We start from the raw sequence: 12,702 nt of genomic DNA, 5'->3' as shown, positions 1-12,702 counted from the left end.
CTAAGCAGTCTCTGCCCTACCAGGTTGTTCTTCAGTATGATTTACATACATAGCTAATTGCTTTTGTATTTTATTCCCTTTACCTGTTAAACTTCTAAATAATTGTTTCTATAGTACTTTCTCATCAACTATCAAACATTCTGTATAGCACCATACTGGAATTTACCAGCAATCCTTCTCTATTAAGTACTATTTATGCTCCATATTAAAATCACTCTCGCCTGGCAGTGGTGGTGCTCGCCTTTAATCTCAGCACTTGGGAAGCAGAGCTAGGCGGATCTCTGTGAGTTCGAGGCCAGCCTGGTCTACAGAGCGAGATCCAGGAAAGGCACAAAGCTACACAGAGAAATCCTGTCTCGAAAAACCAAAATAAATAAACAAAACAAACAAACAAATAAATAAAATAAAACCACTCTCCAACATTGGCTATTTCTTTTTTTTTAAATGCTTTGTTTTCTTGGTTTTTTATATAAACTCAAATAATAATCTTTTTTTTCTATGTTTAAGCTTCTTTTTTTGGATGTTTATTCAATTTTTATCTCTCCCCACCGTGTGTGTGTGTGTGTGTGTGTGTGTGTGTGTGTGTGTGTGTGTGTGTTTATACATGTGAGTCCCTGTGGAGGCCAGAAGGCATTGGATCCCCTGGAGCTAGAGATACAGGTGGTTTGTGAGCTCCTTGATGTGGGTACTGAGACTTGAACTTTGGCCACCTATAAGAGCAGTGGTGTTTTTAACCCCTGATCCATCTCTCTGGCCTCCTTAGCTTCTTTCTTAAATGTTACTATCCCCTAAACAATAAACAATATCCTTAGTCTTTTGTTTGTTTATGAAGCACAATTGAAGTTTCATAAGAAAAGGTTTAAGGTAAATTTAAGCAAGGGCATGTAGTGTGTGTGTGTGTGTGTGTGTGTGTGTGTGTGTGTGTTACACAGTAGTGTATACCCTAGGTTAGGCTCAGGCTTCTTGAGAGAATCCCTGTTTTTGTCTTTGATCTAGCCACCCTTTACATGTGATTGTAGTTAAAGTTTTTCTGCCTGGCCCAGTCAGGACAAATATCTCTTACCCGCCTGTCCCACAGTCACTCAGACCCAACCAAGAAAGCACACAAAAACTTATATTGTTTAGAAACTGTATGGCTGTGGCAGGCTTCTTGCTATCTGCTTCTTCTATCTTAAATTAACCCATTTCTGTTAGTCTATACTTTGCCACATGGCTTGTGGCTTACCGGTGTCTTTACATGTTGCTTTTCATGGCGGCGGCTGGCGGTGTCTCTCCCCAGCCTTCTACTTCCCAAAATTCTCTTCTCTCTTGTCCCGCCTATACTTCCTGCCTGGCCACTGGCCAATCAGAACTTTATTTACACAGAGCGATATCCACAGCACTTCCCCTTTTCTTTTTTTTTTTTAAAGGAAGGTTTTAACTTTTACATAGTACAATTACATATAACAAAACAATTATCTAGCAAGAATTACAGTTACAATATTAAAGAAGATATCCTATCTATCTTATATTTGTGAGTCTAAGGTTTTATATCTAACTTATCTTGTATCATAACTGAGGAAATTATAACTATCTAGTCTTCAACCATATCAAAGACCTCAGAAGGATATAATATTACCTGAGAACCAGGAGAAGGATGCAAGCATTTTTCAGGAGTCTTGCAAGAGTAGACAGAGACAGCTGGCAGCCTGGACAGTCACCTAATGTTCCTTTGTAAAGTTGGGGCATTTGTCTTCAGCCCACAGGGCTAGAGTCTCTCGGTCACTTCTCTCAGTGTCCTGTAGAACGTCTGGCAGTTTCCTCTGCAAAGCAGGAACCTGAAGGACCATTTTGTCAAGCAAAGTTCAGTGGTCACCTTTCTATGGGTCCTGCAAGTACAGTCCATCAAGCAGTCCAGGCAAGAACAGTTTCTTGCCCAAATGGCTATTTTTGCCAAGGTGAAGATAAATTCCATATGAAGTGTCTTCAATGCCCATCTTCCTCTCTGAAGTAAATTGGTGCTGCCAGGAGCAGACATGTCTCACTGTCCAGAAAGTCTAAATTTTAAAAGTATTTTAAATGCCATATTCTGTAGGTCTTTGAAGTATTTGAAGATTACCTATCTATCTGAAATATCTTTATGTATATCTAGAAGACTTAACTAACATGGCTATGAGTATGATTATCATAGATGACTAATCATTAATCTATTTTTAATTATCCATTTCAATTTAAAATGAGCTATACAAACATAATACCTTAAACAGGAGTAGAAATATACACACAGTATAACAAAATTAACTTTAAGTTTGTATCAATAGACTCAAATCTTCACCAATGTAAAACATTTTAAACAAGTTGTTGCTCTTTAGAAGTAAGTTCATTAATCTACCCTTTCATCCTATCATATCTATATCATATCCCCTTTTTATCTTTAGAAATAGATTGCATTTATAATCAACCTGTTTTAAATAAAAATACTGATTTTTTTTTTGTCCCACATCAGAGGGCTCTTCTGATTTGGGACATAAAAATCTCTTAACCTTTTTATTTTTAGCAATGTCTTGGTTTAGAGAAGGAGTGAGCCAATTCCATCTCCAAAGCCAGCTTGATAATTTTGGGAATGTGGGCGTAGTTTCTCTTACTACTTCCTGCTGGAGGGGGGCGCTGTGTCTTATGGGGACACAAAGAAAATTTTAGGATTATGGAGTAGTCCGTGAAGGTAAACCTCTGAGCCAGTTGCCTTGAAACCATTCTGGATGTTGGATCATCTGGGCCATTGTGTCATTGGAGACCTTTCAGGTGGTCTTGGCTGATCAAACCTGATGTATCTTAATCTGGAACAAATCCACAGCCTCTGGCTTTTTGTGGAAACAAAAGCAGAGACTCTTTTCCAAAGCAACATATCCTTATATCCAAATTTTAAAGTCAAGTTACCTTTAAAATTTACATATTTATTTAACTCAACAGCTTTTATGATCAAATCTTTTTCTGCAGTTAAAAATCCCAAAGACAACATAAACCAGATTCTCTGTGTAATATCCATCTTTGTAAGACTGAAACACCACTGTGGCTGCTGGCTCCGCCCACCTCAGCTTCCCAACGTGGCGGCGGTACAGTTTACTGCCAGCTCTGGGTCTGGAGCCATGTGTACCATCAACTGTCAGAAGCAGTTCTATCAAAGCAGTGCATAGCCCAGAAACTTTTTTTTTTTTTTAAACTAGCAAAGGCTAAATCCACCATGCAGCAGAGTAAAGTGCCGCTTGTAGACTCCTCATTCCCGCCGCACTACAGGTCAGACGCACAAGCCAGGAACCACCATAGTAGCTCAAACCGGCAGGCTGCTGCTAACTTGAGAGAGACAACTAGGAAGCTGTTTTTAGCTCCGTCTTAGAATCTTTTTTCTCAGGTTTTAGGTGGAAACTCTTGTCAACAGGGTAATTGTAGCCTCATAAAAGGAGTTTGGTAATATACCTTCTGCTTCTATTGTGTGGAACAATTTAAAGAGTATTGGTATTAAGTCTTCTTTGAAAATCTGGTAGAATTCTGCAGTGAAACCATCTGGTCCTGGGCTTTTTTTGGTTGGGAGACTTTTAATGACTGATTCTATTTCCTTAGGGGTTATTGGACTATTTAACTGGTTTATCTGGTCTTGATTTAACTTAGGTATGTGGTACCTATCCAGGAAATTATCCATTTCTTTCACATTTTCCAGTTTTATGGAGTAGAGTGGACTTTTTTGGGGGGGGGGGTCTACTCTGTTTGATGTTCTATAGGCTTCTTGTATCTTCATAGGCATTTCCTTTAAATTGGGAAAGTTTTCTTTTATGATCTTGTTAAATATATTTTCAGTGCCTTTGAGTTGGTATTCTTTTCCTTCCTCTATCCTTATTATTTATAGGTTTGGTCTTTTCATGGTGTCCCAAATTTCTTGGACATTTTGGGTCATGATTTTGTTGGCTTTAGTGTTTTCTTTGACTGATGAATCTATTTCTTCTACTGTAACTTCAACACCAGAGATCCTCTCTTCCATCTCTTGCATTCTGTTGGTTATACTTGCATCTGAAGTTCCTGTTCATTTACTCAGATTTTCTATTTCCAGCATTCCCTCTGCTAGTGTCTTCTTCATTTTTTCTATTTCCCTTTTCAGGTCTTGGACTGTTTCCCTCATCTATTTCATTGCTTTTTCATGATTTTCTTTCAGGGACATATTGTTTTCTTCTGCTTTATTTGTCCTTTCCTCTAGTTTTTTATAGTGTTCTTCCCATTTTTTGTTTGTCTGTTCCTCCACTTCATTTTTTATTTCTTCTGTATAAGGGTCTAGCCTCTTCATGATGTTACTTATAAGGTTGTTTCCTTCTGCCTCTTCCATTCTGTGATGTTCAGGTCTAGCTGTTGGAGAAGGGCTAGGTTCTGGTGATGCTGTATTGCTCTTTTATTTTGTTGTATGTACTTCTGCCTTGACATCTGCCCATCTCCTTGTGGATTGGTTCTTGGTCTTATCATTGCACTTGGTCCAGACAGAGCTGACAAATTTAGAGAGCCTCTCTCTGGTCCAGATGGAAGCTCAGTGCCAGATGGGAGTTCTGTTCCAGATGGGAGTGCTGGCCGGATGGGAGCTGGGGGCTGGTCTCTGAGTCTCAGGAAGTCGCTGGGGTCTCTGTATCTTGTCCAGAAGGGAGCTCCAGGGCAGGATGGGAGCTGGGGGCTCTGGTCCAGGTGGAAGTTCTGGGGCAGGATGGAAGCTGGGGGCTGGTTTCTAAGTCTCAGGAAGTGGCTGGGGTCTCTGTAACTTGTCCAGATGGGAGCTGTGGGGTGGGATGGGAGCTGGGGGCTGGTCTCTGAATCTCAGGAAGTGACTGGAGTCTCGGACAGATGGGTGTGGGGGCAGGGTGTGGAGATTGCAGATCTGCCTGCAGTCTTGGAAAAGGGGAACCTTCCTGCAGGTCCTGCTGAATGATCAGAAACTGGGGCCAAGTTGGGCAGGTCTTCCCAGGATGGCTGGGGGACCTAGAGGCAGGGGCCTCTCTGACTATACCCCCAGGCACTCACCTCTGATCCAGATGGGAGTTCCCAGGCAGGATGGAAGCTGAAGGCTGGTTTCTAAGTCTCCAGAAGTGGCTGGAGTCTCCATCAGATGGGTATGAGGTCAGGGCGTGGAGGTTGTAGGGTCTGCCGGAGGGTCTTGGGGAGGGGGAACCTTCCTGGTGGGGTTGGGGGGTCCTGCCCTATGGCCAGAACCTAGGGCCGAGTTGGGCAGGTCTTCCCTGGAATGGCTGGTGCCCAGGGCTGGTACCTAGGTGCGGACCTCTCTGGGTGTGACCCCGGGCACTCACCTCTGGTCCAGATGGGAGTTCCGGGGTGTGATGGGAGCTGGGGGCTGGTCCTGCTTCTGCTTTCTCAGTGTCTATGTGTTTTCTTCACTTCTTTCTTCTCCTGGTCTCATAGTCACTGTGTAGCCAAGGCTGATCTTTGGATCTTGATCTCCTTGCATCCATCTTCCAAATGCTGAGATTATAGCCATGTACCACCACATCCATCCTCAGTCTCTTGATGCTCAGTATTTCCTGTATGTTTGTAACTTAACTGTCTAATTTCTATCTGTATCCTAGACTTATTTCCATAAATCACTTTTTCTCGACAGGCTTTCTTTGGACCACCAGTCCCACTTATTATAAAAGATTGGCCTTTAGCTTAGGCTCATTCCCAACTAGCTTTTATAACATAAATTAACCTGTTCCTGTTCATCTATGTTCTGCCATGTGGCTTTTTACCTCTCCTCCATTCTGTACATCTGACTTCCCTGGTGTCTTGATGGCATCTTCTACATTCCTAGATTCTAACCCTGAGTTCCTCTCTCTTCCTAATGGCCTGCCTAGCTATTAGCCATTCAGCTCTTTATTAAACAGTTGAAAAGGTGCCTTAGGTAGAGACACACCTTTACAGTGTGCAAAAAGATCATCCCCAACACCACACTTGTAATGTTCAGCTGATTTTTTAATTCAACACTATTTGAGTATCTTATGGACACCTTACTCTCACATATCCAAACTTAATTTTCGTTTCTGTTTCAAGAACCACCCATCTACATTCTTTCCCAACCCCTTCAACTTCTTAATGCTTAGGATAAAATTTGGAGTGCTGTTATTGTTTCTTTCTTTCCTTTCTTTTTCCTCTTCATACACTAAATTTAACAGATAAAATTGAACATACTTTCGAACACATCCAAGAATCTGAGGATTCTCAGCATTTCTTTTCTATGACTCAGCCAAGCCATTATTCTCACCTGAGTATTGAAAAGCATGTAAACATTTTGTCCTTGTGTTTGAAAATAAACTTGAATTTGTTAGCAGATATTAGCCCTCAATTCCTGTTAACAGACGAACATGTATTTCCCACACCACTGTTTGGGGCTTGGCTATATTGGTTAATTTGGCTTAAGGTTGATAGGCAAGTAACATGTAGAGGCTTAAGTGTGTTTGTGAAATTCAGTTTTCCTTTTGTATTTTGATGAGATAATCCTGAAAAGAACTTGCCTTGGGTGTCTGCCACGTGTTCAGCTTGAACCTCAGAGGTCTCAGTTTCAGCTTGAGACTGGAAGCCTGTAGCCTGTATTTAAGTTCAGGGCACCACAGCCCAGATGCTGTCTGCTGAACCACGCACTCTGCCATGCAGAATAATGTGAGAATAATCACTTATTGCTGTAGGCCGTTGGGTTTAGGGGTTTGTTTTTTGAATGCTTGTGACATTAGTTGACAGTTACTCCATTACAATCTGTTCTTATCATAACAACCACAGTATTTGAAAGTGTAAATGAGATCCTATCACACTTAAAATCCTGTGATAGCTTCCCAGTTTTCTCAGAGTGAGATTTATGGTGGTGCATGGGTTCTCAGCCTCCTACCCTGCTCCCTCGATTGCTCACTGGTCCACTCTCCTTTCTCCCTAAATCTGCTTCTACTAAGCTGGCCTTAGTCCACCCCCATCCATAACAGTGAACTGCTTTGCAGCAGCTGCTGCTTCCCTCCGAGACTGACACGACTGAGCTGATCCTTAGGGCTTTCCTCACATAGCACTATCTTGTCATTAAGTAGCCCCCAGCATTCTGGACTTTCTGTGTACCCTGGTATTCTAAATTCAGTAAACATCTGCTCCACCTTTTTTTGTTTCCCAATATGTGTAACTTTCTAATAAACTGTATAATTAGATTTTTAAATGTGTTTGGGTTTTCGTTTACTGCCACTGAGGGACAGGGAATCTATGTTGCTTTTATTCATTAATATATACCATAAGCTTAGAATAGTGTTAGTACAAAACCTCCAAAAAAACAAATGAGTGAATGAATGAGTGAGCCACTAAACAAATAGGTAATAACACACAGATCTGTCTTCTAAAACGCTCACATGTGGCAATGCATGGCTGTGACACTCAGGTTTTAATTCTTTGCAGAAATGGCTACTCGTACAAAGTGGCAGTTGCATTGTCTCTTTTTTTGGGTTGGCTGGGAGCAGATCGATTTTACCTCGGATACCCTGCCTTAGGTGAGTATGCATCATTCAAAAACAAAAGAAAGAAAATCCTTGTGAAACTTGTTTAGAGTTTTTGTTAAATGAGTATATGCCTATGATTTAGATCTCTCCGTGTACAAGATTCATGTGAGTTGAATGGGTACATTTTTCTCTGAGTTGAGAGTGTTCATTTCTGCAGTTCAGCTAAAGCAGGCAATATTGGCCTTTCCAGTGTATACACCTTTTGGGAAACATTTGAGGGTGAAGGCTTGTCACTTGACTGGAACTGTTGTGCTATGCTAGGCACACAGTGGCTGTACAGTAAGTGTTGAGGAGTATGTGTTCTTTCCAAAAGAGTGTCATTTGCCAGAGTTGTCACTGTTGCCTTAGAATAGAAACAACTGCTCTCAGGACAGATTGGTGTTTTGGTGATTACCATGAGCTGGGATGAGAGTCTGACCATCCCTCCATCCTAACTATAAATTTCCTTTTGCCATAGTCTTACTAATGCATTTATGTTTAACTGTAAGTTTTGTTAAACTTTCATATATACCTATATTTAAGACTTATAACTCTATGTTTATGACCCTCTTTAAATCCTCTTCAGCCTAGGGAAATTCACCAGGGAGGTTAAGGGATATACTGAGCCAAGAGGCTTTGCTGTCTTCTGTGATGTATTTGTTATAATTTCTCTTTTATAGATAAGGAAATTATCATGAGATTATGAGATGGTATCCAAGGACATTTAGCTTAATAAGAACCCAAATTTTCTGTCTTTAGAGATCATGCTCTACTTACTATAGGATTCTACTTGCATATTGAGCAAATGTAAAGTTTGAATGCTCAGCTTCCCAACCGGCAACCCTATCTTTCCATGTAACTAAGCACCAGAGAGCAAAGAGGAGTCTTGCATGTGGGGTTGGTGGGAGGTATATTTCTGTTGCTCATATCTGAGACTAAATGTTATAGTACGTAAATAAAATTCAGTGTTGACTTAGTGAACAAAGAAAATGAAGCTGGGCATGGTGGTACATACCTTTTCTCTTGGCAGCTGGGAGGCAGAGGCAAGTGGACCTCTGTGAGTTTAAGGCCAGCCTGGGCTATATAATGAGTTCTTGGATAGCCAGGGCTACATAGAGAGACCTTGTCTGAAGAAAAACAAACAAACAAAGAAAATAGCTACAGGTTGGCAAGATGGCTTACCAGGTAAGAAGCTTCCTACCAGGCCTAACCAGCTGAGTTCAATCCTGGGACCCACATGGTGGAAGGACAACGTACCCTCATGTTTTCTTCTGACCTCTGCACACAGGTCATGGCATGTGTAAAGTGAACTAAAAGAAGAAAATAGCTACACAAAAATTTTGGAAGTAAAGATGAAGATTGTCTTAATTAGGGTTACTATTGCTATGATGAAACACTGTGACCAAAATTAACTTAGGGAGGAAATAATTTGGCTTAGGCTTTCCACATCACTGTTCATTAAAGTCAGGACGGGAACTTAAGCAAGGCAGGAACCTGGAGGCAGGAGCTGATGCAGATGCTGTAGAGGAATGATGCTTACTGGCTTTCTCAGCCTGCTTTCTTATAGCACTCAGGATCACCAGCCCAGGGATGGCCCCACCCACCATGGGCTGGACCCTCCCACATCAATTATTAATTAAAAGGAATGCCCTATAGGCTTGCCTATAGCACCATCTTGTAGAGGCTTCTTTCTTTCTTCCTTCCTTTCTTTTCTTTTCTTTCTTTCTTTCTCTCTCTCTCTCTCTCTCTCTCTCTCTCTCTCTCTCTCTCTTTTTTTTTTTGTGTGTGTGTGTTTTGAGACAGGGTCTCTCTATGTAGCCCTGGCTGTCCTGGAATTCACTATGCAGTCTAGGCTGACCTTGAACCACCTGTGCCTCCCCAAGTGTTGGGATTAAAGCTTGGCTCTTTAAAGCATTTTTAGCATTTAGACATTTGCATTTATTTATTTTGTGTCTGTTTGTGTATATATGCACATGTATGTGGTGTCACTCATGTGCTACAGTACATGTATGATATCTCCAAATTTTCACTAAAATGCTAATATCAGTGGGCATGTTTCCACAGCATACCTGCAGGAACTACTTTATGAAATACTGGATACAATGACTGAGATCTTAGGAACTGGGATAGGAGATTCATCTATTTATTTAACAGATAGTAACCATCTACAAGGTTCCAGGCAATGCCATAGGCACTTAGGAAGAAGATGTAAACAAGATACACAGAAACCCTGTCATAACTGAGCTTCCAGCAGACAGACAGTAAAAAGGTAGATAGGAAGTGCTTGGGAGAAAACTAAAGGCAATGTTTCTTTACTTTTTGGATTTTAATGGCTGTTACTAAATTACTGCCATGTGCTACTTACCCCAATGCATGCAGTATTCTGCCCTATGTCCAGCCCTAAGAAGAAACCAGCTCTTGTACATTTATGTGCTTGCAGCTTTGTGTTTTGAGAGGTGATCTTATCCACTCTTAGCAGTTTTGAGTTGATTATCTGTGTAGCAGTATGTGGAACAGTTATTTTAAAAACATTGTTTTATTTTATTATTTTGTTTATTTTACATGTATTTATTTGGTGGAATTACAGATATTTGAGTTACTAGTCAAATTTTGGATGTTTTGTTTTGTTTTGTTTTGTTTTTCAAGACAAGGTTTTTCTGTGTAGTCCTGGCTATCCTGGAACTCACTCTATAGACCAGGCTGAACTCACAAAGATCCTGCTGCCTCTGCCTCCTGAGTGCTGAGATCAAAGGTATGTGCCACTATTGCCTGTCCAGATTTTGGAATTTTACAATATCAGTATTTTTCTTGAACAATTTTGTGGCTTGACAGTACAGATTTGAACTTTCTGCTCTGTTCAGTTAAACTTGTATATAATGTATTTTGTCTGTTCAGATCAGTAAAGGGCTTTGCTTCTAAAAGGTGCTGTGCAGCTCTCGGGTGCTGAGGGTTGTTTTTGTTGCTGTAATCCCTGTGCCTGCTGGACAGACATACAGAGCTCTACCTTAGGCCCATATGTAGGTAGATGGAAACACTTTTGTTAAAGTTTTGTAGAGTATATTTTTTACATTTATTTACTATTTTTGTTGTTTTTATATTAGTTACTAAACTATTTTGTACATGAGGTTCCTTTAAAACATTCTTGTATTTTTAGATGAAGACTTGATTTTTTTAAGATTCTACTTTTTATCATACTGTCGAGTTTATAGACTATATAATATCTTGGTAGAAAGCTAGAAACTTTTTTTTTTTTTTTTTTTTTTTTTTTTTTTTTTTGTTTTCGTGACAGGGTTTCCCTGTGTAGCTTTTCGACTTTTGCTGGAGCTCACTTGGTAGCCCAGGCTGGCCTTGAACTCACAGAGATCTGCCTGGCTTCGCCTCCCAAGTGCTGGGATTAAAGGTGTGTGCCACTACCGCCTGGCTGCTAGAAACATTTTAAGTATTTACAAGACTTTCTTTCTGTATTGTGAATTACTTTCCTTTGTGCTTTCCTAGGCTTGCTAAAGTTTTGCACCGTAGGATTTTGTGGAATTGGGAGCCTAATTGATTTCGTTCTTATTTCAATGCAGGTAAGTTAGTTTCAGTCTGGAATATAAACTACAGTCCACATGGGAGTTTGGTTGTCCTCTCTCTGTATGTGACACTTCAGATATATTCGGAAACAAAGAGAAATGCTTTATAACTTGGCTGCAGATGCTGGGCCTGGGGGATCTGGTTGCAGTTTCAGTAAACATTTCTCAAACTATGTAGCTCTAGAGCTATAGGATACTTATTTCAAAAAGGACTGCATGTTCAAAGGTGACTTTAGATATGGGTTCAAGTGAGTAGATATTTCTTTACTGGAGAATTTCTAGAAATCTTTATAATATTATAATATATTTCGTAATGAGTCTCTAAGGCAGGTTGCAATTTTATCTCTGTCTTAGAATTTATTTGCCTGACAATCCTGATTGCCTTGTCAAATACCAGAATAGGATGCATTGATAGGACTCTGGCACATATATGAACATTCAGGAGACAGAAGTAAGATTTTCTTTTAAAGTGCATTTTCTACAAATTGCGTTCTGTGCAAATGACAGGAATTGTAATCTAACTAACTTACAGGATAAACAAAGGAGTGTGTGTGTGTACTCCACATGGTTTCTAGTAGTGAATAGCCTCAAGCAAGACCTAATCCATACAGATTTTATGTTCTCCACTTGAGATTTCTTCCTGTTTCTCTGTGACAGCCTCACCTTCTCATGCTACAGTGGGTTTGGTGACTGGCATAGTTTATGAGATGCTGTCCTTAAGCACTTCACAGTGCCACCATATGTTCTCTGTTAAATACTAAACTGCTTGTGATCGCTCCTGAAGCTTCTTATGTTAGAGGCGAGGATGAATCTTGCCAAACAGCACTGGGGCAAGTGTTTATAGAGCACCCAGTGTCCTCAGTGAGTGTCAGTGTGCATTGAAATCCTGCTTGGCTCTGCCCTCTCCTTCAGCATTGCCAATCTTCAGGTCCAGCTGCTTGCTGTGACTGTCAATTCTTTAAAAGCTGGTTAAAAGTGATTTCGACTCTGTACTGTGAGGAGGGGGCAGCAGATGGATAAATGAGATACAAGAAGTAAACAGGGAAAATATTTGTTGTTGTTGTTGTTTTTCCATGCAGAGATTCTCTGAGTTCTATCCCTGACCATTCTGGAATTGGTAGACCAGGCTGGCCTCGAACTCAGAGATCCACCTGCCTCTGCCTCTTAAGTGCTAGGATTAAAGGTGTGTACCCACCACTGCCCAGCGGATATTTGGTTTTAAAGTTGAACTTTTCCTGCCTTTCACAAGCCACATGCCTAGCCAGATAGCCTGTCTAACTGTGGAACAGGTATAGGCAGGAAGAGCCAAAGATGCCTATGCACATAGGTGTTAGGATAGATTTCTTATTTTAAATGATGATGCAGCAAAGTCTGTTCTATTGGTATTGTTCAAATTAAGATATCCAAAATTTAATACACCTTGTTTGTTTGTTTTTATTTTAAGACAGAGTATCACATAATATAGGCTAGCCTTGAACTCCTGATCTTCCTGCCTCTACCTCTAGAGCAATGGTAGTTTTTTGTTTTGTTTCTTTTTTTTGAAGAGAAAAATATTTTGATTGTATTGAAACCTCTTCCATTTGTACATAATCAGCGTTTCAAATCAGCATCACTAATTTGTA

The 12,702-nt window shown here is 40.4% G+C and overlaps 1 protein-coding gene across 1 annotated transcript in view; it reads left to right on the top strand.

Annotated features, from left to right (window-relative positions):
• The window catches only part of Tm2d1 (TM2 domain containing 1), a 34,693-nt gene that overhangs the window by 10,371 nt on the left and 11,620 nt on the right, over positions 1-12,702 (top strand). The window contains exons 4-5 of the mRNA XM_036177076.1: positions 7,429-7,520; positions 11,004-11,077. Coding sequence (XP_036032969.1) covers positions 7,429-7,520; positions 11,004-11,077 — 166 coding nt within the window. The remainder of the gene's footprint in view (positions 1-7,428; positions 7,521-11,003; positions 11,078-12,702) is intronic.

This window comes from Onychomys torridus, chromosome 2 (genome assembly GCF_903995425.1).
Source record: "Onychomys torridus chromosome 2, mOncTor1.1, whole genome shotgun sequence".
NCBI lineage: Eukaryota > Metazoa > Chordata > Mammalia > Rodentia > Cricetidae > Onychomys > Onychomys torridus.
The sequence above is the reverse complement of the archived record's forward strand: the minus strand, read 5'-3'. Positions and strand labels throughout refer to the sequence as shown.